This window comes from Syngnathoides biaculeatus, chromosome 3, assembly GCF_019802595.1.
Source record: "Syngnathoides biaculeatus isolate LvHL_M chromosome 3, ASM1980259v1, whole genome shotgun sequence".
NCBI classification, from domain to species: domain Eukaryota; kingdom Metazoa; phylum Chordata; class Actinopteri; order Syngnathiformes; family Syngnathidae; genus Syngnathoides; species Syngnathoides biaculeatus.
This window is the reverse complement of record NC_084642.1, coordinates 34,647,832-34,675,632: the sequence shown is the minus strand read 5'-3', so window position 1 is coordinate 34,675,632 and position 27,801 is coordinate 34,647,832. Positions and strand designations below refer to the sequence as shown.

The window sequence follows — 27,801 nt, the reverse complement described above, 5'->3', positions numbered from 1 at the left end:
GCCGAATAATATTGCACGCCCCACTTTTTAGGTTTTTATTTGTTAAACTTGTTGTTGATTCTTGACAAAAAAATAATTTTATATCTTTATGTTTGAAGCCCGAAATGTTGCCAAAAGGTGAAAAGTTCAAGGGGGGCGAATACTTTCACAAGGCACTGTAAACACATCCTGCATTTTCCCCTCACAGCTCTTCCTGTTAATGTTGTGGAAAGTGATGGATACAAAACCAACTAACTAAGTGACTTATGCTTTGTAGTTCCACAAACCTGCGTGGGATCATCGACATACCTTATTTCTAAGGTTCTTTCCACACCTTCATTCTTAGATTTCCTCTTCATGTTCTGAATCATCACAAGCTGTGTTCCATCACACTCATTGGCTCACAACTCACTATCCATATGGTTCTTTGTGCTCAGCCAATAAATGGTTAATTTGGAAATACCTTTCTGTTATTGTATCTTTTATCGGTTAAGTTTGCAGGCACACGAGCACCATAACATCTTTGTGGGCTTCCAAACAAAATGAAGGAAATTATAAAATAACAATACTTTATACTTTTGTGATTGTCATAAATTTACAAATAAAAATCGTTTAAATAATAAAATTACTTTCTTCCCCTCTTTGTTTTAATTACAACGCCAATTCCAATGAAGTCGGGATGTGTTGAACAAATAAAAAAATAATAAAATGATTTGCAACTCATGTTCAACTGATAATGAATTGAATACACTACAAAGACAAGATAAGGATGAAGGCTAAACTGTCAACCATACAGGACAATCCTACCCACCCCTTCCAGGACACTCTGATAGTACTGCACAGTGACAGACTTTTACAATAGCTGTGTGAAGAAGATATTCCACAGCTTCTGGCGGAGTGGACTACAGTTTTTCAACCACTGTGCCGCAGCACACTAGTGTGCCGTGGCATAGTGTCTGGTGTGCTGTGGGAAATCATTAAATTTCACCCAATTGGCTTAAACGAATGCGTAGATAATGCGCAGTCACTGATTGTCCGTGTTGTTTAATGCCCCTCCACCACCTCCCACCGAGGCATCCCAGGACTGGACACCGGGCAGAGGCCACAGGGACCCAATGCCACACCACCAGCTACTCCCTAACCACTACTGCCCCACATGCCCTTCCCTAGAGAACAGGATTCCTTTCCCCCTCCAACCCGAAGGACCAGAGATGCGGCCAAGCTGGCTTCCTATTTACCATCTGTCTTGCTTTCTCCAGAGCACTTGCTACAATGCGCACACCTACACTTACCATTTTAAAATATTAAAAGTCTATTTCTCACCTCATCACAGACCATGCTGACGGACAAGACCCAATCAATGATGGAGATGGAAATAACAATGGTATAGCTAATCAGCCATTTGTTCTTCCTGAATTCATCCCAGCCAATTAAGTAGCTCTGAGAACAAACAAGAACAAGAGAAGCAGGTTTGTATTTTTTATATGCTGTCTTAGATGCAATGTTTGAATGGATGTACCTTAACAGCAAGATCAAGCGTAAAGATGAATAGACAAACTATCTCGAAGCTCTCTGTGAAGCCGCAAGGAGGCTCCCAGGGTAGAGCACGATATCGAGGGTCAGAGGTGACAGAAAGGGAAGATGGGCGCTCCACAAACGCCAGCAGCAGCACCAGCGCAATGGTCAGGCCTAAGCCCCTGCATGGGTAGAAATAGTTGATTACATATACGTACTTAAATGGGTACTCTATGGGTTGATTATAGTATTACATACATTTTTCACAATGAACCGGGTGTTTTGGAAAAGTGTTTAGAATGAATCCATCCTCCCGAGTGTTCGAGCAAAATCCAGCAATACAACGCGCCGGCATTTTGGCTAACACGATGACAAAAAAAACCGAGTAATTTTTCACTGGTATGGTATGAACCAAAATAAACAGTTGAACCCGTTACTGCAAAAAATGTCACTCCTGGTTCTTCTCCAATACAAATGCCTTGAGAGGATTTTCATGGCGGGAGATGAAAAAAAATCCATATATGACAGTTGACCTTTAAGCAATAAAGTTGAGGGAATAAAATACAACCGAGCAGAAAAATACTGTGGTCATGACTGAAACTGTGCAGTCACTACCGTAGCATTGTTTTGTAAAACAAAAAAAGAATTGAATCATTAAATAACATTTTATAATAACTCATGGTGAAATGAAAATTTAAATTTAATAACCAACTCTGAGATTGTAATTCATTTACAAATGATCACATTAAAATTTTCTTAGAAAATAAACTTAGAAATTTGTTTTAAAAATTTTTTTTAATTTATTTAGTTCTTAAACCTTTCATTATAAATTACTAAAATTATTATTTAGAGGGTGTATGGATACACAATATTAAAAGATTAACATAATGTCTTATTCATTCATATTATGAATAATTATTTTTTTAAATTTTTATTTCTATTATTATTTGTTGCTGTTACAGTAGTAACATTTCAGTAGCATAAAAACATTTCAAGAACAGGCAGAAATAGGATATGTACCAAAAAAAAGGACAATAACCATACAATACATGTATGGACAAGATTTTTTTGGGGAAAAAAAACAACTTTTGAAAATGTGTCTCATTGTTTCCATGAAATGTGCATCCCGGCACTCAGAGTCTCAAATGTAAAATGTTCGATGTATGACCCAAAGCATACAATTGGGAGGAAAAATGCATTCAATTAGCCCCTGTGGTGCTGATTTTTTTTTAACACACCTAAAGTGATGAAAGTGATTGCATGGAAAGGGCCTCTCAATTCACAGCACACGTGGATAAAGCGAGCCACGCAACGAGCGACAAGACCGTAACCCACTGAATAGTCATCGATCATTAGGCCACCTGTTCTTTCCATGATTCAAAATTTGAATCGGCAGTTCACAGCAGCGCAACATTACATTTTGCGTTAATTTTCTTCTCCTTTCGGTTTGTCCCGTTAGGGGTTGTCACAGCGTGTCATCTTTTTCCTTGTCAGCCTATCTCCTGCATCTTCCTCTTGAACACCAACTGCCCTCATGTCTTCCCTCACAACATCCATAACCTTCTCTTTGGTGTTCCTCTCGCTCTTTTGCCTGGCAGCTCCATCCTCAGCCCCCTTCTACCAATTTACTCACTCTCTCGCCTCTGGACCTGTCCAAACCAGCGAAGTCTGTTCTCTCGAACCTCATCTCAAAACATCCAACTTTGGCTGTCCTTCATTTCTAAGCTTATCCAACCTGCTCACTCCGAGCAAGAACCTCAACATCTTTTCTGCCACCTTCAGCTCTGCTTCCTGTTGTCTCTTCAGTGCCACCGTCTCTAATCCACACATCATGGCCGGCCTCAGCAATGTTTTATTAACTTTGCCCTTCATCCTAGCGGAGACTCTTCTGTCACATAGAACACCAGACACTTTTTCCATCTTAGCCGATCTCCAACATCCATCAACCTTCTCTTTGGTCTTCCTCTTAGTCTTTTGCCTGACAGCTCCATCCTCAGCACCCTTCTACCAATATACTCACTCTCTCGGCTCTGGATATGTCCAAACCATCAAAGTCTGCTCTCTTGAACCTCGTCTCCAAAACATCCAACTTTGGCTGTCCCTCTAATGATGTAATTTCTAATCCTATTCAACCTGCTCACTCAGAGCAAAAACCTCAACATCTTCATTTCTGCCACCTCCAAATTCAGCTTCCTGTTGTCTCTTCAGTGCCACCGTCTCTAATCCACACATCATGGCTGGCCTCAGCACTGTTTTATGAACTTTGCCCTTCATCCTAGCGGAGAGTCTTCTGTCACATAGAACACCAGACACCTTCCAGTAGCTGTTCCAGCCTGCTTGGATCTGTTTCTTCACTTCCTTACCACACTCACCATTGTTCTGCATTGTTGACCCCAAGTATTTGAAATCGTTGCCCCTCGCTACCTCTTCTCCCTGGAGCCTCACTTTTCCCCCTCCACTTTTCTCATTCACGCACATATATTCTGTTATACTTCGGCTAATCTTCATTCCTCTTCTTTCCAGTGCACACCTTCATCTTTGTAATTGTTCATCCACCTCCTCCCTGCTTTTACTGCAGATCACAATGTCATCTGCGAAAATCGTGGTCCAACAGTACAGTGTTTTCAACTGATTAAAGTTAGACTAATTAACGGAGTGGTTAACTTCCAGTCAAACTACTTATATATGTTAAAATATTACATGAAATGGCACTTGTGCCGTTAATCAGGTTTTATTATGGAAAATTCATTTTAAAAAACAAGCATCACACAATGGATGGTGGTCGCACTCTGAGGTCCCACTGTACTAGATAAAAACCGTAATGGTACATCTTCGTTTGGCCTAGACTAGGCTCATCAGTCAACAGTCAGAACCATTTTCTTCATATAGAAACCCAGTTACATCTCAAAATTCCACTAAATATTTAAACATAAGTGATGGTGCAATGAAGTGAAGTGCAGTGAAGGTAGTAAGAAGGTTTGAAGTTACCACTGGCATATCCTTGAGTAGTACCAACGATACAGACGAAGTGACCTTGCATCCACCCGGTGATTAATGGACCGATACTGAAAACAGGCAAGTAAAGGTGGTCAACTCAGTAAATTGCGTAATGTAACTTTTACTTTCTGTACGGTAAATAGGCAACATCCCGTGCCCAAACAATAGTCTAAAAAGACATGTTATACTTCGAGTACTGATGGCTGTTATTAAAAAAAAAAAAAAAAACTCTTAGTGTACAAAGTATTCATTAGTCAGGCCTCCTACATAACCAGTTCAATGAACTATAAATTAGTTGTTTCATTAGATACTTTTGGTTCTGATAAAAGTTTGAGTTAAAATACTGTATACCTTCATAAATTGCAGTTAGTTCTGATAAAAAAAAATAGACTCAGGTTTATCTTATACCTTATCTGTAAATAATTACACAGCAATGACTAACTAGTTGTCTATTCAGAAAAGGTATGCGAGTTAGACTTTGTAATGAAAGATAAAAACATAGTTGATCATAGCAAATGTTATACATGTTAATGTTAAATGAAATAACAACTAACGATTAAATGGGTTCTATTCCAACATATCAATACTGTGCATCATGTGTTCATTCCCGCATTTATTCTATTGAAGCCATACAATTGAAAAACTGAGTTACCTGAATCGCATCTTCAATGAGAACAACAGCTTGTTGGATAAACAGTTCCTCATCTGTCGGAAGACAAACCGGTGAGAGTGGCAAGACCATCTTTGTCTCAGGGGGAAATCATCACATATTCTCATGTCAAAGGCAGAGTAACCATGTGCTCTTTCCAACTGGTCTCCTTTCTCAATATTTTCTGACCAATAGAAACTATTAAACACGTCGGCTTACAAAGATAAACAGACATTTCTGTGAAATGTTGTCTATGGAACTGGTCTAACTGGTATGATTTCTCCCTACTTAAACAACCTAAGTCTTGTTCAACCTTCATGTTGGAGCAAGTTCAATGTCGACTTGGATATAGGGGAGTCACGGTACACCTTAGACTAGCCTCTCCAAAATATAGCTCGGGGGACCATTTGCAGCACACTGTCTGTTTTTTAAAGGCTCACAGCATGTGCAAAAAAAAAAAAAAAAAAAGTTTGTACAGACCATAACAATATTGGTGTGGACCTTGAAAATGTGTGTCTGTTTTGGGGCGTGGGGGTGGGCAGAGCCACATTCCCAAAGGGTTCAACCACCCCTCACAACTACTACTACGGATAATATATATATTTTTTTCTTTTTAATATGCAGAAAAACATTTTACAGCTAAGGCAGTCACAAAATTTCTCTTTGAAAACACTGGTTTACAGATCGTCCACTTATTATAGATGACTCTTGTTTTGTTTCTGAATGCAGAGATTTGTTTAGGGAAGGGATTTTTCTATTTTTTTCTAGTGGGATACAAGGCATGTCAGCCACCCCAAAATTATCCATCCATCCACCAATTTCTGAACTGCTCATCCCCAAATAAGGTTGCAATTGTGCTGGCGCCTATCCCAGCTATCTTTGGGCGAGAGGTGGAGTACACCCCTGAACCGTTTGGAAGCCAGTTGCAGTGCAAATATAAACAAACAACCACTCATACTCAAATTCACACCTATGGGCAATTGGTAGGCATGGTAGGTTAATTGAAGACTATCTTCAATTAATATACCATGCTTTTTGGGGGAATGTGGGAGGAAACTGGAGCACCCAGAAAAAAACCCACAGAGGCAGAGAGAAAACACAAATGCTACACAAGGGAGACCGGATTAAAATCTAGGTTCTCAGGATTGTGACACTGAGGTGAAAACAAGCTGTCTACCCTGCTATCCCAAAAATCATGTAAATTCAACTTTTTACATTTTCACCTTTCACATAAAACTTTGATGTAGCACTTTCTCAAAATAACTATAATCAGGGGTTGTTGTTGTAGCCAAGTATGATGGTCATTATTCCATATCAAGGTCCAGAAAGTGAGCCACATCGGCCAGGGCGCTCCACAAATCTGTGTGTGGTCGGTTTTTGAGCACAGTTGAAGAGATGATGCGTATCGTGAGGGGCGACATCACACAATGGGCATTTATCGATGATGTTGTGTCGAGTCGATGCTGATAGTTGTTGAGCTTGTGATATCAGCCCAAACAGAGTTGAGATAGCGTGGATCTCACGGACCACGGGAATTGTCTTTTGGATTCGGCTCCTGGCAGGTATTGGCCCAACACGATGTTGGATTTGTAGCCGGCGATCCCGTCTGCTACAGTGGTTCGATAGATCGGCGAGAGGCTGCGCCGGTAGTCCTCGGCATCGACGGCCGGCCGATGAATGTGCTCCTTGATCGAAGGCTCAATATCTCGGACGGTTTTGTGCAATGCTCTGGGGCACGCTTCTTGCCTTGTTATCTTGTGATTAGGATCTCCAGCCAGGTAGCACTGAAGCGCATATTGTTTCGTGAGCATCACATTGTGCTCTCATACCAGAAGGAGTTTCGACTCACCGTGGAGGTGATCAATGGTAGCCATTTTGTGGCAGCCCGTGGTGGTCCGAAGGGCAGTGTTTTGAGTTGCCTGGAGGGAATCCCAGAGAGTTGGCTTCAGGTTGGGAGTCCACACTGTCGCCGCGTGGTTCAGGATCGATCTGCCGATGGCCTTATATGTCGTGAGCATAGTCTCCTTGGTCTGGCCCCACGTGGTGCCAGCTAGGCACTTCAGAACGTTGTTTCTTTTATTGCGTTTGGAGCGCACGATTTTCACGTGTTTATGGAACGTCCGCAAGGGATCGAAGGTGACGCCAAGGATTTTTGGATTACAGTTTGTAGGAATGCAATTGCCTCTGATTTCGATGTTTAGTCTCGTCGATTGTTCAGCGTTCCAGGTGGTGAACGGTGTGGCCGATGATTTTTCGGCGAAAGTTGGAGACTTCGGGTGGCAAAGAAGTCGTGGACCGTGCGTAGGTATCAGGTGGGATGGAGGAACCACTGGCTAGGATGGTAACGTCGTCGGTGTATAATACCATGCTGATGCCCGTCGGTGACCTGGGCAATTTTGAGATGTGGTGATTGAAAAAAAGCAGGCTCAGAACGTCCCCTTGGGGGATTCCTTGGCAAACTTGTCAGTTCAACAATTTGGCACTTTTGAATTTGAGGTAGATAAAATGAAACGGTTGGAAGGTGGATGTTCAACGAAATGTCGGTTGAAATGTTGACATGCGTCCCGGTTCTTTTTCGGTAGGACCCCGTGAAATTCAATGGCAGCGTTGTCTGGCCGTTTGGTTGGATTGCTCAAGACTTTGATGGTAGGCCATAGCTTTTCGGCCAATGGAAGGTGGATTTTTCAATATCTTAATCTACCAATTTTCCCGGTGCTCGCACACCAGACGGCTAATCTGTTGTTGGATGTTGGGAAGTTGAGTATTGTATAGGTCCGCTTGCTGGATGGTGTCACGTTCGTCGGCAAGATAGGCCGGCGAAGCAAGGGTAGTTTGGGCGGACCTTTGGTATACAGCCAGAAGGAACGTATCGTTTGGCCTCTCGATTCACCACAGTACGGAAATATTTTTCACCGGAAAAAACGTTGGTAGGGGGGTCTTCCAGGTTGGCTTTGATGAAAGCTGTAAAATCGTCCCATTTCGCCTTTTGGTGCAGGTGTGTTTTTCTGACAACAAATTCCTCTGATCTTTCGAGCGCGATTATTATAGGGAATCAGGGGTCCACATAAGTAGAGGCTTGGGGGAGGTTAGCTCAGCTTAAAGGAAACTGCAACAAGAAGGAAAGACAATGCTGCAGTGGGCGGCAACAAAAACAGAATTGTGACAGTTTATTGATGATTTATTTGTGCAACTTATTAACTCATTGGTTATTTGATTTATTGCAAATAATAAAACAAAGACTAGTAGTTGCATTTAAATGCCACCACTGTATAAATCAGGTCCAATCAGGGCCCTCTAGGTCAAATATTACAACTAATGCGCCATTGCGTCCTTTAGTTTGTTCCTTATCGCTACATAAGTAGAAGGATAATTTTTCATCTTTTTAGTTTTATTTCTTTAATCATCATCTAAACATTCCTTATTTAAACCACTTGTCGCCATCGAGCTGACTTTCACCAAGAGGTGGGCTAGAGTCAATTGTAGGGCACATATTGTATGTACACACACCACCATTCACACATAAAGGGCGAGATGGCCTAAAATTCACATCACAATATAAATTGAATCCCTTCATGATAACAGTAAATACTATGATGTAAACTTAATGGGGAATTTACAATTTTAAAAAATCTGATAAAATTAAAAACACTGTCATACATGTTCAAGAGTGCTGTATGACCTGACAGTAGAACATTATTAAAATGATTGTTTTTAATTTAAAAAAAAAAATCCCTCGGTAGTCCCATCTCATGTTTCCACTTTCATTTTTACATTATTTTCAAACTCCTTTCGCAACAGTAGTAAAAGCCCATCAAACAGTCAGTATACCCGGTACCCTCCCACAGGCTTTTTGATCTAGTCAGTTAGCAACAAAAAATAATAAGAAAGATCTGGACAGCTCTCGAGACAAAACAAGGGTAAACATTTGTACAATACAGACACATACCCATAGATGTTTACATTCATGAGAGGTGTGGTTTTGATCGGAGATTCAAGCGGGAGGTTGGAGTCAGGCTCCATTTAATTCTTGCTAACAGTTTGAAAACCGCAAACTCCAACTTTAAGTCGGGTCTTTGATATCTTGAGCAAATGCAAATTTCATAGAACACGGCCTGAGTGAAGACTCAAAACTAGTACTTCTCGAGTGAGAGGCAGATGCGCCAGCCAATGCTACTTGTTACTGGAAAGGTACCAAGTCAAGACAGACGAAGAGTGTGACTATAATTTTCCGAGACAGAAGTAACAAGTATACACGATGAGTCATTTCACTCACACAGGATATATCATTGTGGCAAACAAAATTACACCACAAAACAGAAACAGTCCAAACAGTAGTAAGACATGTACTAACAGCAGACAGGTTAAATGAATTCCACACATTAGTAAAACCCTTTGACTCTTGCAACTTAGTCATATTCTATAGATCTAATTATTCAGTCAAGGGGGATTTTTAAACTAAGACAAAGCTGAAAACAACATAAAACTGTGATAGTATGCAATGCTAAAATACACGTAAAATTGAGCAAATGAAGGATAATCTACATTCCTGCTGTAATGACTCCTTTGACATGTTAAGGTGCTGCTTGAAGATTATGATTTTGAAAACAAATGTTTAAGGGGGTCAAGAAATGCAGTTGTCTCATGGGCAAAAAACAGGGTCAGCAACTACTATTGGGGTGAGTTCACACTATCGAGTTGATTGTAATGGTTGTGTTGGGTTGATGTGATTTTAACAAGACAAACTGTGTGAAAGAGCCATCTACATGAACATAAAACATATGCCAGGTGTGATCTTACTGCTCTTATACTGTGTGACATAATAGAGGTGACAAAACACCAGGTGGCACGGTGACAGAACCGGTTAGAGCGTTGACCTCACAGTTCTGAGGAACAGGGTTCAATCTTGGCCCCGCCTGCGTGGAGATTGGATGTTCTCCCCGTGCCTGCGTGAATTTTCTCTGGGCACGCCAGTTTCCTACTACATCCCCAAAACATGCAAGATTAATTAAAGACTGTAAATTGCCCATAGGTCTCATTGTGAGTGCGACTATTGCCTTTTTCCATGTGTCCTGCGATTAGCTGGCAACCAGTTCAGGGTGTACCCTGCTTCCTGATGAAAGCTGGGATTGGATCTAGCACTCCCACGACCCTTGCGAGGATGAGGGGTTAAGAAAATGGATGGATGTACTAGGCAGGGTAATCCGATTGCACCGTGCTTTTAACTTGACTATTCATGTTAAGAACAATTGACATTTTTACTCAATTACATTCATCGACATGACACTTGCTACTTTTATTTATCAGTCATTTTGTGTGCAATGTATGTTTAGACTTTATTTTGGGGAGTTTAAGTTTCTTGGCTACCGTTGCACCAATCGATGCACCACGAGTGTCATTTGACTCCAATTCACCAATCAGATGGCTCATGGCGATCACATGACCAAACACAATGCTTTTGCAGCCCAATCAAGGTGACTCATTTGGGGTAATCATTCGAGAGAGTACAGTGGTGCCTCGGTTCTCAAACATAATCCATTCCATTCTATTTTTTGCTTAAAATGTATGCTTTAGCCGAGTAGAGCATGCTTGGCTGGGAGTGCATTGCCGTATCTGTAGCGACTCGGCCCCCAGTCTTGTAAACCTTTTTTTTTTATTAACAAAAGTAAAGAATAACTTTAAACAAGCAATAATGAGGGGGAAAAGAAAGAAATTGTCTTTTTTATTTGCACAGAAAGTATGTAACGTACAAAATATTTAACTTGAAACTAGAGGGAGGGTTAATGGAACAAAAGAAAAAAAAACAATGCAAAACAACTGTTTCAAATGTCTTCAGTGGGAGTGACTTGCCCCTTTTTAACAAAGAAAGAATCTTATGTAGACTGTTTCTGCCATCGTTTGAGCACCTTCATCAAGTGGTTCACATCATTGAAATTTTGCAGTGCTCTGCAACATTCTGCTTTGTTAGGGTGATGGAGTTGCACAAAATTATGGATGTCGTTCCATTTGGCGCAGATAGCTCTTATATCGGCACTTGAGACATCCTTTCTGCCTTCAGCCTCATCAGGCGACATCTCCTACCTTCCTCGCCAACACTATCCCCAGCTAACTGCTGCTCTTCTACGAAAATAAGAAGCAACTTTTGGACTTCCTCCAAGATCTGTGGCCTCTGCTTGGTCAATACAGTTGCTCCTTTAGCAACATCACTTGCTTTGAGGGCATCCTTGTGTTACATTATGGTGCTGATCGTCGATTTCACCATGCCATACTTTTTCGATAGCTCAGTAACACGCACACCAGATTCATATTCGGCTATCAAATCTTGAAGTTGACAGTTTTACGCACCACTTTCCTTTTATCAGCACCAGCAGTTCCACTTGCCTTCTTTGGAGCCATGATCGGGGGTTAATATTGCTCAATTGGAAGAGAAAAAGTCACTACCGGACACGTCCGCTTGCAGAGGAGTGTGTGGGCCAACTGGTTGCGTCGCGCGTGGTCACAAATCGTCGTGGGTCAGCTGGTCGGGGCGTTCGAAAACCAAACAGAGACGTTCGAAAACCGAGGTACCTCTGTATTTACATGACAACCGTTTATGATGCAAATGAAAGTTATGATAATGAAGTCTTGCATCTTGCCCCTTTCTCTCTCTCACAAACACTTGAACAAAATTACGCAAAATTAAGTGTGGTCACAGAACAGCTTCTTCATTCATGTTTCGAGAGGGCCCTATGCTTCCTGGCACTTAAAAAGTGAAATTGTGTCAGGTGTATATGGGGTCTCTCAGACACACTTATATATATATATATATATATATATATATATATGAGTGGTACACAAGCTTGCCTTTGGTGCGAGCAGCATGGGACCGATTTCCGCTCAGTGATGGTGTTGCTATCTGCCCTGCAACTGACTGTCAACCAGTTCAAGATGTAGTCCGCCTTTCGCCTGAAGCTAGCTGGGATAGGCTCCAGCTTTCCAGCAACCCTTGTGAGGATAAGCGGCTTGGATAATGACATGACATACATACACACTCACACACACATATATATATATATATATATATATATATATATATATATATATATAAATGAGAGTCCATATACACCTGACACATTTTAACTTTTTAAGTGCCTGAAACGAAAAACATGCAACAATATATATTTATATACACACACGCACACACACACTCCATACCAATACCATTTATGCTGCTTTTTTTAATCATGATACTCACTTTGTCGACTTACGTAGTTTTTTTTCCTCCACTGAGTACTCTTAAATAAATATTTGGAAGACTAAGTTTTACATGAATCACATTATTCTGAGGTGTCAGTCCTTTTACTAGATGCAATGTTGGGCTACTCTACCCAGTTCAGAATAATAACAGGGACATGCCTTGATGCCGTCGAACACAAAACCGGTGACAAAATATTCCTGATTCCAAACATTTTTTTTCAACCTGTTCCGGAGAAACGGATATTGAAGGTGCACTGTAAGAACCACGAAAAGAGAAACGATGGCGTCCACTTCCACCACAAACGAACTTTGCAGACTGATTTGAAAGTAAACCTTGGGTCACCTGCTTTTGCGCTAACCCCGTCCGAAGCACAAGCGCCCGCGTACGTCTCCCCGGTCGGGTCACGTTGTCTCCCAGACAGGCATCCGTAATCTCTGTGGAGTGCGTCGGCACAAGTTTGTGCCAGCAGACTATTGGATTCCATTCAAGAAAGCCACGCGTCGCTATTTCCCCCGCCTGCGCCCCTCAATTGTCAAAATGATCATTTCGTTGACCTCAGCTTTTCCAATAGTAGCGTTTACTAAATGTCACAAACTGTTACTAAATGTCACAAACGCCTATGAAGCGGGTTCTGATGTTTTCACTGAAACGGATGCCATCAGGAAGTTCAAGCGTGTCCTCTTCCTAACTAGACTCCACCTACAGTTCGTCAAGGGATTGCGTCATTGTCGGAGTTCATGTTTGAGCAAACTTTGGTCGTCCAAAATGCATTGTGAGGCTTTCTGCGAATACGTCATTCAGAGGTCACAAGTCGAAGTCTTGTCAAACTGTGGACCCCAAATACGTTCGCATCTTTCAATGGATTTCTGACTTTCGTTTCGATTAGACATATTTTAATTTACCGGTTCATTTTCTTCATTTTTTTTTTTCACGTAGCCACCAAGGCAACACGAGTAGGAGGGGATTTGTTGTAAAACATAACTCACCGTAAGGTGGGCCATGCTTGTTGTGGCGGGAATCCCCAAACGCATTGGTGCATACCAACGGTGAGGGATGCCATTAAGCTGGAGAAGGAGTCATGTCGGGCCAGTGGGAGACACCTGAGGCACTTAATGGGTACCGGTAGGCCAAGCGGAATGCAACGTTGGTGGTTGCTGAATAAAAACACTGGGTGAGAGGCGGGATACACCCTGAACTGGTCACCAATGAATTCCAGGACATTTATTCTTCTTTTCCTTTCGGCTTGTCCCGTTAGTGGTCGCCACAGCGTGTCATCTTAGATGGCACAGTATTACGCCGGATGCTCTTCCTGATGCACCCCCTCTGCATTTAGCCGGGGAGAGAAGCTTACAGCACCTGGTATTCCCAGGCGGTGTCCCATCAAAGTAATAACCAGGGCCAAACCCACTTAGCTTCCGAGATCTGACGAGATCGGGTGATCTCAGGGATTGCATGGCCGTAAGCAATGGCAGGACACATCCAGACGAACAATCATTCATACTCACATGTACACCTATGGGCAATTTAGAATAATCAATTCACCTACCATCCATGTTTTAGTCCCTTCTGCAGTTACCTAGTTTCCCCTGTGGTTTTCTCCATTGGCATGTGGAATCAAATAATTTCACAATTTCAACTGCTGGTGGGTTTTACTCCAAGGGCTAATCCCTGTGAGCAAGTGCTCCAGCTGTCTCAGGTTTGAAGGGTGGCTTTTATAGACTCCATGTTTCATCAGGTCCTAAACTAAATAACTTTGCTTGCTTGTGTTTCACATTAGGTAAAGTTTAAATACTGATTCTATTGAAATTGAGACATTGTGTATAATGTAAATTAAAAAAGGAATACAAATTTATATCTTTGACTTTCTATACCTCCCTCAAATTTTGTGTTATTCTAGAGCTACTCCATTGGTTCTATTACAAGTAGCTCAAAATTAACACCAGTTGGTTTTCTTGAAAGTCAGAAAACAGTGAGTTTAGAATGAGTCCCAATGAGTCCTTCTGTAAACAAGACTATTTACAGTATACTGTCTCATTTAATGGCATTGGTTACAATACTATACAACAAAAGAAAATGTTGATACAGTTGCTTAAATATGTATTCATCATGTTGTACTCTGCTTAGATTTTACGACAAACCAAACCAACAAATGTGTGATCTTTTGACCTGTACATGTAGTAACTGGACATTGAACATCTTAGTATTTTGATATTTTTACTGACATCTGTGACAGTCAAATCATAATGGCATCCAAAGACATTATGTTACAGGCAATCGGGTTCTTATTCGTTATACTATGTTTGCTACATGACTGTCAATAGACCGAAACTGCCAGTTCCAGCGTGTGTTGTAGAGAAATGGTCGGAGGTCAAACCGGTTGTCATCGGGGCTATAGCTCTCAGCATGGTAGGATGGCGTGGCTGTTGTCATCTTATGGCGGTTCATCGAGTACATCCTGAAGAAGTGCTTCACCTTTTGTGCAACCTGAAGAATGAGGCAATGCGCAGTCATTTCTCAATGGACACTATTCATTATCAGTGCATCAACCAAACCGAATGACTGAGCAATGGACTGCTGTTTTTGAGAATACTATTGGTATCCATTCAAGATGTGCTCTTTTTTATTAAAAAAAAAAAAACGTATGCATTGACTTACGATGAAACAGGACAACACTACAGCTAACCTTAAATTGGTTGACACAGAGCATCTACTGAAATATATTGATCAGTGAAGTAACAATGACACTTTATTTTAGACATTTTAAGATTTCATTGAATTGTTTTTTATAACCATGTCAGAGAGATAATTTTAAGATGCACTTCCAGTCACTGTGAATTGAAGAGTGCAATTGCGCGCCATCACACTCGCAAATCTGCAGTCGAGCACGAAAAATTACGCATGTTAAATTTGTTACGAGTAGGAAAAATAGATGTTGAAAGACGTTGCTTATTTTGTGTAGTCTTGACATCAATTCACGTGTTTATTTCATAAACGTTGTTAACTAAACAAGCCTGCTCCTAAACAATCAGTATTCACCCGGAAACAGGAAATGTAAGTTAACCGTTCCGTAGTTATGCCAAAAGCGCCTGTTCAGAGTTTCTTCACGTACTGCGAGCGCATATACGTTGAAAGTCATCAGCATCATAATATTCTCCAAGCAATAATTCAGTTTTACACCGTCAAAGGAAATTCAGTTACACTGAAAACATTTCTGGGATATAACACGTTTTAGTTGTGGGGGAAAACTTGTGTTTCAGTAACTAATAAGTATGAGATTGTTATTTACTTTGACTTGATCTAAGTTCTAACATTAGACTAGTCTGTCTAAATGCGAATGGTCATTTTCCCCGTGGAACGCGTTATCTTGAAGTTGAAAACTTTTCCCCTCTACATGCTTTAGGAATATATAGATCATCTACTGCTAGCTTTCATCAATGGATTGACAATAGATAGCGTCGTAAATTACGCTAGATTATAACAATACATCACGATTGCCGACAGGAATATTTAATACAATGCATCGCTAGCTTGTTGCCACTAATGACGATTATGTTGAACTAAACTTGCAGGATTTTCAAAACACTGCAGGTATAGATCATTTGTGTTTATTCCTTGACAGGCCACTGCATTTAACTTTTTTTCAGATAAAGTTTGTCAGATCAAGAATTTTTATTGATGAAACATTTTAAATAGCGTTTTATATCATGTTTTACTAAAATCAGTTGAAATTGGAAAAGATCATCTCTGAGTTTGAAATATTTGTTTGCTATTTTAGTTATGTATTTGTTTATCTTATTTTAAATTTACAGTTATGTTATATTAATCCGGTGAGTTATTTTGAGCAATGTTTCCTCTAAGATGCAGCACTGCGTAATTGCGCACTTATAGCACATTCTCAGCGCACATGAAAACTGATCCAGCGCAGTGAACCACAGCCTGACTCTTTTTTTTTTCCTACATGGAAGCACACTGTCTCCTGCTAGTTTACCTGTCCCCGCACCCCCATGTTAAAATTCCACCTTGGCACAGCCTGATCGAGGATAAAAGCACAGACAATACAGTGCATAAATAGCTAATTCTGTATTTTAAATATAGGAGGCAAAATATCATTAACCTTAAAACTGTTTGGGAGCATCATTCTGCTTTCAACATGCATTTCCAAAGATATTCCCCATGCAATAATTCAGTTTTACACCAAGAAAAACAGACAGGGGTATCATTGTGGGTTGAAAAAAAAAGAAACAAAGTTGCAAGCGACCTTTCAAATTTATAGTTCACCATTGGGTTTATTTAGTTAGCAATGAATTTTTTGTTGGTTGACATGTTCATTGTAAGTTTGCAAAAACAAAAATTGTTCTTAAAAATATTCTGATGGGAATGTTAATGATGTAATCTGAATCTTTGAATAAGCCATGTTTAACTTCAATGGATGACACTGATCTGACCACAGTGCATACATCTGATGTTGCTCACAGTGGTCAAAGGGGGCGCTCACAGGCTTAGTGTGTTTCCTTAGACGTGTAAAAAAATAGAGGGAATGTTGGTCTTGAGATTCCATCCTTAATCAGACACGCAACTTTATCTGCGGGCATAACTGGTGGACCACACCCGTAACGTTATATCTGCGAGCATGACTGACCACACCCGTGCATTTTTCAAATGTGAGTGACTGCACTTCTCAAAACTGGCCACGTAAATGATTCTCCGTGTTCAGTGCGACGTTGTTTATTCTGTCTGGTTACGCATAATGTGCACTTGGACAGTGATATGTAAACAAATTGCACTACACTGGGATCAATAACGGGAATCTGAATGTTTGTAGTTTCCAACGATATAAAAATGTCCATCGTACAGTGAGCTGTTTCTTCCTTCTTTGTTTTTGTTTTTTTAAACCTGTCCTGTTCAGCTGCACGGTCATGCAAAATGGTGGCTTTGTATGCCTTTGGTGCTGGAACTGTTTTCCTATGCAACAGGGTAGATTGAAATACTCCCCGTGCTTAGTTTTTAATTATTCTGATGTCTATTTAAAAAAAAAAAAAAAAGGTTTTAGGGAACAGACAGAGACTGAATGGACAGGGAAGATAGGTGTGCAACCACAGCAGAACAAGTTAGTCAGTCTAGATCAGGGGTGGTAAAGCAACTACCCACAGGCTGCATTTGACCTGATGATCATTTGAATCCAGCCCGCCAAACATTGGTACAGAATTGCCCAAATTATTTCAATCATGACAATATTCATTTGACCTGACCAATCGTTCAACCGGGTCGTGCAGTAGGTATACAGGGTGCCCCAAAGGTCTCCATAAATTGGAAAACTAAATGTTTCCTGACACAAACTGGTTTTATTTATATAATATGCTCTATTGCTTCAAAAATATGCTGACATCTTCAACCACATTTTTTAATCTAAAACACTTCATGTTTATTTGTAACTTGACAATAACTTATGTCACAGTGTCACGTGTGATACTTGTCCCATGTTTTCTATTAAATGTGCTTGCAATCATAGGACTCCTTGATGAACTGGCCATCAGGATGATTTCAATTCTTTGCTCTTTATTCAAATGCATTCTTTGGATGAACTGAAATAAAGAAATACATATTAGAACCATATAACTATTAAATGTTTTGTCTCCTTTGTGTGGAGACCTACAGGACACCCTGTATACACTGACTCGACTTTGGCTGTTCTGTTGTTCCTTGGCTAGTGCTCTGAACCCTTCTTTAACCACGAGTGGGCCAAAGAAAAGAAAAGTCGACTGAGTGCTGAGTGCTAAATATAGAATGAAGTCCGGTCAAAGCCTTGAAGTCAAATTTTTTTTAAGAAACGACTGCGGTTTCTGAGAAATTTTACAACAGCCATCATTTTTCTCCCAAGCATGCTAATTATGATAGACAATAAACGCAAGAACTGATGCCTACAACTTAGCTGTTATAATTAACCTTGCATGCTCAGAAAAACACCTTTGTCTGCTAAAACTGCCATCCAAGATTCAGATACACAAGACCCTGAAACAGCACCAAGAGAGCTGCAGATGGAATTGATTATGTCGAATGTGATACTTAAGAGAGATTCAGTTCTCAAACTGGATGAGTTTTATGATTCATGAAGTGCAGACATAATTCCAAAAGTCCAGAAGATGGCATAGAGAATAATGGTGTTTTTTGTTTCTCTACGCTTGTGTGAACAGAATTTTAGTGTGATGAACACCAACAAAACATCCTGCATATCCCAGTTGAGTGATAAACACCTCAGATGTGTTCTGAGGATTGCCACAACAAAAAGGACACCAGACTTTGATGCAGTGGCAAACCAGATAACAGTGTTCCCATTAAAAGTAAATTGAAAGTATTAAGACTTACAATGCCTTTTTTTGGGGTGGTGGTTTATTTTTGTCATGTATATGGTTCTGTCTTTAAACGTCAATGTCAAAAACTTCCCCATTCCCTGAGCCAAAAGCTTCTGCCCACCTCTGGTCAAGATATTAGGCCATAAGTCATGTTAGAAAAGTTAAATGTTCTTATTTGTGGAAGGGGGGGGGGAGAGACCCAGTGAGGACATGCAACAACTAACTAGTAGTTATAGTAGTAGTAGTACATGAGAGAGGAGAGGAAAGGGGACGATAAGACAGGATGTAAAAATGAGCAAGCCAGTGCTACCAGTTAGTGTTCCAGAGGAATGCTTTTATATTGTCTGAACACCTGTAAGAACCTGAGTTTATATCTTATAAAAACCCGTGTTATTATGAGTGGTCCCACACAAGCAATTAAAGCCTAAAGCATGTCTATCAAACTTATTAGTGAATGAAGTCCATATCACTTGCACGTTAGTTGAGCCAGCAGACCTAGGAAGGGGAAGGCCATCCCTCAGTCGACCCCACCCACGAGCATGCCACCCACTCCCCAGGATCCAGGGCTCATTAATAATGTGATGAATGTTGGGAACAACATACATGACCTTTGCGTGCGCCTCTTCTAACCAGACAACTCAAGTATAGCAAAAAAATGTAATCTTATATTACTGCCAAGAATCACATGATTGTTTGAAAAGCTACATCTTTTTTGGGGAAAAAAGTCCCCTGTACAGAAATTATTCTTCATGGAATATATTGACACATCTAGTACCGTACAGATCACCAACCTCTGCGGGTGACAGCACATCCTTCCACAAGTGAATGAGTTTACAGAACATACTAAAAGGTCCACATTTAGAGATCTTGCGTAGTCGTCCAATGACCGATAACTCAGAGTAGGTCATCCCCATGTCAGCCTGAAACGACATGAAAGGTGGTGGCGGGAGAATACAAGAAGAAATCATAATCCATTTGAATTCCATTTGAATTCCATAAGAATACAATCATATATGTATTTAATAAATGATGGAATTAGGGAATAAGGATTTAAGTGATTACGAATGGATGCATTGTAACATGAAACTAATATAAATATATGTGCTGTATAGACTGTACTGGATTTGAGATGATTAACAACACATTGTAAGAAAATAAGTACTGTTGAACTATGTGGACAAAATTTCCGATGTCAACATTCATGTCAGATATCGCTAGAGATAAAATTATGTCAATGGGCTCACTGTGCACTAAGCATTTTTTTAGAAAAAAAAAATGTAAAACAAAAGAATATAGAAAGTGCAGTTTTATTGCGTTGGGCTCACTTTCAGTCTTCAACTATAATATAAAGTCACTAATAAGTAGAGTAGAAATCAAGCATTTTGCTGAAGCTCTGCTTTAACAATAAATCAAAGCCCTACATATATTATGCTGTAACTGGCCAAAGGTGAAACACCAGTGCAATATATCAATCTTCAAAAATCCACATAACCGCGTGCAGGAAATATATGACTTACAAGGTGCTGTAGGTATGCATGTGTATTGTGTCAATTTGCATGTATGCCTCAGTCCACCTTCTATAGAATCTTTGCCAGGAACACTTGCTTGTTAACCAAGTTTGGCTTCAACAGAAGCTCTCACAACCTCCGATGAGAGAGAGAGAGAGAGAGAGAGAGAGAGAGAGAGAGAGAGGAGAGAGAGAGAGAGAGAGATTGTAGCCAGCATACTGTACACATGCAGTAAGTTCTTGCCATGTTACTGGGCCTGTGAACATTCATTTCCTTTGTCGCAATTCTTGCCAAGCACAACAATTATTGGAATCCTACATACCTCTAAATAATGGAGATTTATTTATTTTTTCTGTGTTTATTTTTTCTCCTGCCCAATGATGGCTATGATGGGTCCCGCAACCCTTGTGAGAATATGTGGCTATGAAAATGGATGAATGGATGGATGGATAGTGGTAAAAGCCCAAATGATGGAAAGTAGTCAGGTATAAAGGTGTCGAGTACAAAGAGGAAGCTAGACAAGTTTAATTATCGAGAGCAGTTTCCAATTTTATACCTCATCTGTCTGCGACACCTGTCCATCAGTCAGAGGCTCGAGTTCAGCTGTGGGTGGAGCAGCTAAGATGCTGTAATTATATAACAGGTAAATAAATGACTGTGAGAATCTGAAACACTGACACTCCAACAAATGACTTTGGAAATCATGAGATGTCATTTCATTGTTTATCTTTGAGGCACTTCAAATGTTTTATCAAAATCATTTCATTTATATGGGTTTTGTTACGTTGCCATTTTGTTCAGTGTTTTTCCAAGAGTAAAATAATACTTGCACTTTATAGGTTTTTATTTATTTATTTGCATTATTACACTGTAAAAGCACAATAATAAAAAGGACAATCTTGTTAAAGTCATAAAGTTATTTCCTGTCAGTTTTGTTTATTTTTTTACTCAGTCTTTTCTCTGGAAAGGGGTGTTTACATAATGTGGTCATGGTCTGAGTACGATTTTTGGTCCATTTTCAAATCTCAAGTACTGGCAACAAAGGCAAGAGCTTAAAAAAATGGGTGGGGGTACTCAAATGTCATTCTATTAATTGATATTGACATTAATTGTAAAGTACTCAACTAAGTTTACTATCATCTTAAGTACATCAGTGAACCTCACCTTCTCAGTGCGGTGAGATGGAATTGCTCAGCACAATACAGTAGGAAACCCTTCAGGTCATTTTTGCTAATCCCTCCAATTGGGTTGATGTCAGCACTGGAGCAGTCATACTTTGTAAAATAACCTGTCAGACTGAGAAGAAAAGAAGTCAGGAGAAACTTTGAGTGGGACAATAAATATTTCTCAGGAACTCTCCAGCATATACAGTAATTTAGCATTCACAATTTAATCGCCTAAGTGTCAAGTTCATCGATGTTCTAGTAGGAGTCAAACTAACGAGAAGGTTTGTTTCCCACACTAGAAACTAGTCTGTTGTGTAATAGACTAGTGTAGAGCCTATTCTGTACATATTTCAAGGTACATGTACTTAATGTGTAACAGATACAGTACATAGCATCAATCCATCCATTTTCTTATCCTCAAAAGGGTCGCGGACCATGCTGGAGCCTATCCCAGCTGTCAACGGCCAGGAGGCAGGGTACACCCTGAACTGGTTGCCAGGCAATCGCAGGGCACATGGAGACAAACAGCGGCACGCACAATCACACCTAGGGGCAATTTAGAGTGTCCAATTAATGTCATTGGGATGTGGGAGGAAACCGGCGTGCCCGGAGGAAACCCACACAGGCACAGTGAGAACATGCAAACTTCACAGAGGCGGGTCCAGAATCGAACCTGGGACCCCAGAACTGTGAGGCCAATGCTTTCCAGGTGAGCCGCCGTGCCGCCCAGTACATAGCAACATAAAAATAACAAAAAATAAAAATTAAGCATGCATGGGGACCTCCACTTCCAAGAAGGGTTCAAGGTTGGAGGACTCTTAATACCTAACTATTTTTTTTCTGTGGAGTTTGCATGTTCTCCCTATGCAAGTGTTGGCATTCTAAGGTTGCTCCCGTTTTCCCCCAAAACTAAAAATATTTATGGTTATTTCTTGTCAGCTTTATTACATAAAGTCCTGACAGAAGATCTCTGGGTGTAGGGGCCGTAAGTGCGAGAAAGGTGATGAAGACTTGATGGGGCCCATAACTGACAAGGGTTATAGAAAAATTACAAAATTGAAGTAGTATGGCCCAAAGTAACATTGTAACTTGTCATGCAGCCCAAAATTACTGGCAGGACCCTGGTCAACGAGCAACACGGTTGTTACCCACTCCTCCTTTGGGATGGTTTTTAATGCAGACAACAAATGCTACATTTCAGGGAATTTGCAGAATTCTATAGCAACGTCAGTCATTACCTCTCATCTACATTGGCTGAGCCCAGAACCAGCAAGCCACCTGGTTTTCCTCGAGTCCAAAGACTCATTTGGGCAAACAAGTACGCCAGAACCATCCTTACTCTCGCCTATGAACACAATCGATTTGCAGGAACATTTACTGAGAAAATCTTCAAGAATGAACAGTGAGTTACAACCAATAAGCGAATGACAAACCTGCACATTCTGCAGCGCCAAGTTTTCCCTGTGGCTTCCTCCACTGGCACGGAATTGAGGCCACATCCCAGTAACCAGTGAGAAGATCCCCAGAATGCCTTTTACTGCCATGTCTATATTTATGTCCATATGTGTGCTGAAAGTGCAGACAATCAATAAACAGTTATAATACAATATATAATTCTTCAAATTGTTCTCCGTCACAACCCTTCGGTACGGAGGAGGACCAAAATGCAGGACTCCGGAGACGCAGAGACAGTTTGGGAAAAGTGTTTATTCGTTCCAAGGTCGGGGATCAGGCAGACAGTCAAGGAGAGCAACGGTAACTGAGACGTCAGGCATAGAGAGCAGGTCCACGGGCAAGCAAGTGTCGGTACATGGGAGATCGATCAGAGATAGCAGGAATATCAAAGACGACAAGCTTACGGGGTCGGTCGGAGGACAGGTGGAGGTTGGTACACCAGGGACCCGCACTGCCAGGGCTGGACCGGCAGGATCATGACAGTACCCCCCCTCTAAGGCGCGGATCCCAGACGTGCCTAAGCAGAAGAAACACACAATAATGAACATGTCCAGGGGCAGGTGGAAGGGGGTCCTGGGGAGGGCACCCCCGAACCCAAAAGCGAGGCATCCGGCTGGACAGGTCAGGAGGACGACCCGGACGCCAAGCACCAGGGTCCCCATGGGGCGATTCGGGTGGACGTCCTCGAGGAGGAACCCAACGGCGAAGCAGGAACCAGACAATAGCATGCAAGTGCTCCGGACGAAGGCCTCCCAAGACGCGGTTGCGAGACGACCGGGTAGCGGTCCCCGCCAAGGCTCGGTCGGAAGGTGGCCAGGGGCCGGTCACCACTGAGGCTTCATTATGGGACGGTCGGGGATCAGTCGCTGTCAAGGCTAGGTCATGAAGCCATTGGGAGTCATCAGGAGTGAGGAGGACGACGGAGAGAATGACCAAAGCCATGACCGCCACGATCACAATCATAGAAATCCCGATGCTTTTCCAGTTCCGGGGTGGCCCATCTGAACTCCCCAGCTCCTGTCGCCATCAAGAGAGGGGCATGGGATGGCCGCGGGCCGGTCGCCGCCAGTACTGTAACGAAGGGGACTGTGATGTCGTCGCCGTCTGCTGGAGGACAGGAACGTGAGGATGCCGACAAGCTGTCGCCACCTCCTGGACAGGAACCTGAGGCGGCTACGGAACCTGAAACACAACAGGCGGCAAACTCTGCGTTGTTGCTCTTTCAGTGTTTGCCTTGGCACTCCTGAACTGGGCGCTTGTTCATGAATGAGAGTCGACTCCTTCAGACAGAATCCGACTGTCTCATAGTCAGGGATCCCGGCGGAGAACTGGCAGACACTAGGAGGCATGAACAGATCATTCTTGGGAAAAGCATGGAGTGACAGGAATGATAAAGTCCTCCCCCTCTCAACTGGAGGAAAATAGTTCACCTCATCTTTATCTGAATTCACTACATCCTCAGAACTTAAGCCCTCTGCAATTCGTTTTTGAGTCTTGTTCTTTGGAAAAACACCCGTTGAAGGCGCTCTGGCAGGCCTATCTTCGATCGCCAATTCCATCCTATTCCTCCGACGGTCGCCTGGAAGCCTGTCGTCACCACGGCGTAGGTGTGACGCAGCAGTGTATCTGTTGCCACCAGCGATGTGAGCTCGATTCGGAAAGGAGTTGATGGATAGCATGGCGTGAGAATGGGTCAACAGGGCGTCTGTCGAAACCACAACGTGAGCATGGCGAGGCGGCGGATCTGTTTCCACTGCAACTTGAGCTCAGCTCGGTAGCGGATCAGTGGCTACTGCAGCGTGAGCTTGCAGTGAATCTGTTAAAACCGCGAGGTGGGCGTGGCGAGGTGGCGGACTGTTCCTACTGCAACGTGAGCTTAACTCAGTAGCGCATCAGTGGGTACCGCAGCGTGAGCTTGCAGTGAATCTGTTGCAACCGCGACGTAGGAATAGCGCGGCGGTGGATCCGTTGCCACAGTGACATGAACTTTGCTCGGTAGCGGGTACGTTGCTACTGTGGTGTGAGCATGATTTTTACGGAAGTCTGTTGCCACCACAACGTGGGCGTGGCTTGGTAGCGGGTCAGTTGCCACCGCAGCATGGGCGTGAGTCAGATGCGATTCTGTTTCAACCGCGACGTGGGCGTAGCCCAACTGGTTATCTAATCCCCGCCGAACCTGGACCGTGAGGGCCGCCATTTCGGCGCTCTGCCGCTCTTTTTCCAGCTGCATTTCACGGTAGAAACCCTCGTGATCCTCAAGTGACTGCACCTCAGGATTTGATGACCCCTCCTTCTTCTGGGCTGGAAGTTTCGTCACCAGCTCTGGGTCTGCTGGATTAGTCGTTGCCGGTGAGGAGTGGATGGATGAAGGATGGTGTCTTTGTCGCCGCGCAGTGGGAGGTACAAGGGGGCAACCTGCTTGGGCGTTTCCTCTGGCCGCCACGCGGAGGACCTGGGTAAATGGCCAAGCGGGTTACCAAAAAAGGATTGGAGGACGAGGACTTGGACCTACCGGGCAAAGACACTCCGGAGCTGGAAACACGAGGAGGTGAAACAAACTGACTGGGACTAAAGATAGGGAGAGGAAATTCACAGTCAAAATGTGAATCGTAGTCAGGCAGCCGGTCATATAAATCAAGGTCTTCCTCAAAGTCCAAAAAATCAGAGTCCAAAAGAATATAAGGTGGTGAGCGGGTCGTGGTCGGGACGTAATCATGACACACAGGCGGTGCGTGTGACACGGAAGAAGGGGACGACATCATAGAGCCTACCCAGATAGGACAGGCTTGGTCCTTCGGCAGTCAGCTTACCTTGCGTCGGTCCCGGCGACGCCAGGTCTTTCCTGCTGGGTCCTGTGTTGGCCAGATCGTTCTGTCACGACCCATCAGTTCAGAGGAGGACCCAAATGCAGGACTCCGGAGACGCAGAGGCAGTTTGGGAAAAGTGTTTATTCGTTCCAAAGTCAGGGATCAGGCAGACAGTCAAGTAGAGCAGGGGTAACTCAGACATCAGGCGTAGAGAGCAAGTCCACGGGCAAGCAGGGGTTCGTACACGGGAGATCGATCAGAGATAGCAGGAGTGTCAAAGACGACAAGCTTACGGGGTCGGTTGGAGACCAGGGTTCAGGATCAGGAATGCGGGAGTGCAGGAATGAGGCATGGGTGGCTACGGTCTGGCGAAGCTGGGTCCTTTACATACAAGGGTTAATCACTGCAGATGAGGTGCAGGTGTGCGCCTCCTAATCAGTGCAGCTGTGTGAGGACCCGCACAGCCAGGGCTGGATCGGCAGGATCATTGCACGCATTGCAAATTTAAAGGACAGGCAAAGAGGACATGATGCAGTGAAATTGGTTGCTATGCAAGAGAACATTTTGCCAAACCACCTTTTCCTAGTATTTGGGATGTAATATTATCGCTACAGTCCTTCAGTAAACATGAAATTAAAAAGGTCCACAGATTCCCAAGTTTCAGACATTTTTCTGCCTACAGGCCTGAAATCAGGTCATTCAAATTTCTTGAGCTTGTCTACGTGACTAGTGAGGATATCCGTCTACCTCTCCGATGCCAAGGTTGCGCTGTAAACATACAGTAACACGTGTGCTCTCACAAGTGGGTATATGGAAAAAGTGGATATGAAACTGGGTGAAACAGAAGTGGTTGTCATAGGGGGGTTTTCTAGACACTTGAATGACAAAACGAAATTGACACTGTTTCTACAAATCTACTGTAGAGTGTCACCCTATGAAGGCCTAAATAGTCAAAATACAGGACCTATAAGGTCTCAAGTACTGTACCTGTTACAAATGCACAAAAATTGAATATACTTCAAATAAAACTGATCAGTGTTGCCCCCAAAATTAATTACAGGAAATCTGATAGATAGACGACTATGAATCTCTCGACTATGTTAAGAATTCTTTACAAAACTTTTCACCACTTATTCCAAAGTCAGAAGTTTAAATACTGTACAATGACTGCGCCTTTAAACAATTTGGGAAACCCCTTGTGGTGATATAATTTCTTGGAAGGTTCTGATTTATTGACAACATTTGAATAAACAGAAACACACCTGTGTATTGTATGTATTTGAACTAGGTAGAGGTACAGAGACTGGTTCTTTGTGTAATATCAAATCATCCAAGATAGGATGAAAAATGTGGACTGCAGAAGTCTAGTCCATCCTTAGGTACAGTCAAGAAAATAAGTATTTGAACACCCTGCTGTATTGCAAGTTCTCCCCCTTAGAAATCATGGAGGGGTCTGAAATTTTCAACGTAGGTGCATGTCCATTGTTGTTCACCAGGTATGCATGCACTGCAGGAGGGATTTTGGACCACTGGTCCACACAGATCTTCTCTAGATCAGACAGGTTTTTGGGCTGTCGCTGAGAAACACGGAGTTTCAGCTCCCTCCAAAGATTTTCTATTGGGTTTAGGTCTGGAGACTGGCTAGGCCAAGTCAGAACCTTGATATGTTTCTTACGGAGCCACTCCTTGGTCTTCCTGGCTATGTGCTTTGGGTCATTGTCATGTCTACAGACCCAGCCACTACCCATCTTCAATGCTCTGACTGAGGGAAAGAGGTTGTTCCCCAAAATCTCACAATACATGGCCACGGTCATCCTCTCCTTAATACAGTTAAGTCGTCCTGTCGCATGTGCAGAAAAACACCCCCAAAGCTTGATGCTACCACCCGCATGCTTCACAGTAGGGATGGTGTTCTTGGGATGGAACTCATCATTTGTCTTCCTCCAAACACAGTCAGTGTAATTATGACCAAAAAGTTCCATTTTGGTCTCATCTGACAGTAAAAATTTCTCCCATGACTCATCTGGATCATCCAAATGGTCATTGGCAAACTTAAGATGGGCCTTGAGATGTGCTGGTTTAAGCAGGGGAACCTTCTGTGCCATGCATGATTTCAAACCATGACGTCTTAGTGTATAACC

General features: G+C 42.3%; 2 protein-coding genes and 1 pseudogene across 3 annotated transcripts in view; all 3 read right to left on the bottom strand.

Moving 5' to 3' along the window:
- Positions 1-13,091, bottom strand: part of tpcn2 (two pore segment channel 2) — a 49,835-nt gene extending 36,744 nt beyond the window's left edge. The window contains exons 1-5 of the mRNA XM_061815543.1: positions 12,717-13,091; positions 5,144-5,196; positions 4,483-4,559; positions 1,499-1,676; positions 1,303-1,419 (exon numbers count right to left, since the gene is read on the bottom strand). Of these exons, the coding sequence (XP_061671527.1) occupies positions 1,303-1,419; positions 1,499-1,676; positions 4,483-4,559; positions 5,144-5,196; positions 12,717-12,858 (567 nt within the window). The 5' untranslated portion in view covers positions 12,859-13,091. The remainder of the gene's footprint in view (positions 1-1,302; positions 1,420-1,498; positions 1,677-4,482; positions 4,560-5,143; positions 5,197-12,716) is intronic.
- Positions 13,092-13,718: 627 nt separating this feature from the next.
- Positions 13,719-13,838, bottom strand: LOC133498703 (5S ribosomal RNA; annotated as a pseudogene).
- A 570-nt stretch (positions 13,839-14,408) lies between these two features.
- Positions 14,409-27,801, bottom strand: part of nadsyn1 (NAD synthetase 1) — a 41,115-nt gene continuing 27,722 nt past the window's right edge. For both annotated transcript variants that reach the window (XM_061815545.1, XM_061815544.1), the window contains exons 15-20: positions 22,832-22,967; positions 22,637-22,743; positions 21,397-21,528; positions 20,789-20,858; positions 19,516-19,644; positions 14,409-14,858 (exon numbers count right to left, since the gene is read on the bottom strand). In XM_061815545.1, the coding sequence (XP_061671529.1) occupies positions 14,664-14,858; positions 19,516-19,644; positions 20,789-20,858; positions 21,397-21,528; positions 22,637-22,743; positions 22,832-22,967 (769 nt within the window). In that variant the 3' untranslated portion in view covers positions 14,409-14,663. The remainder of the gene's footprint in view (positions 14,859-19,515; positions 19,645-20,788; positions 20,859-21,396; positions 21,529-22,636; positions 22,744-22,831; positions 22,968-27,801) is intronic.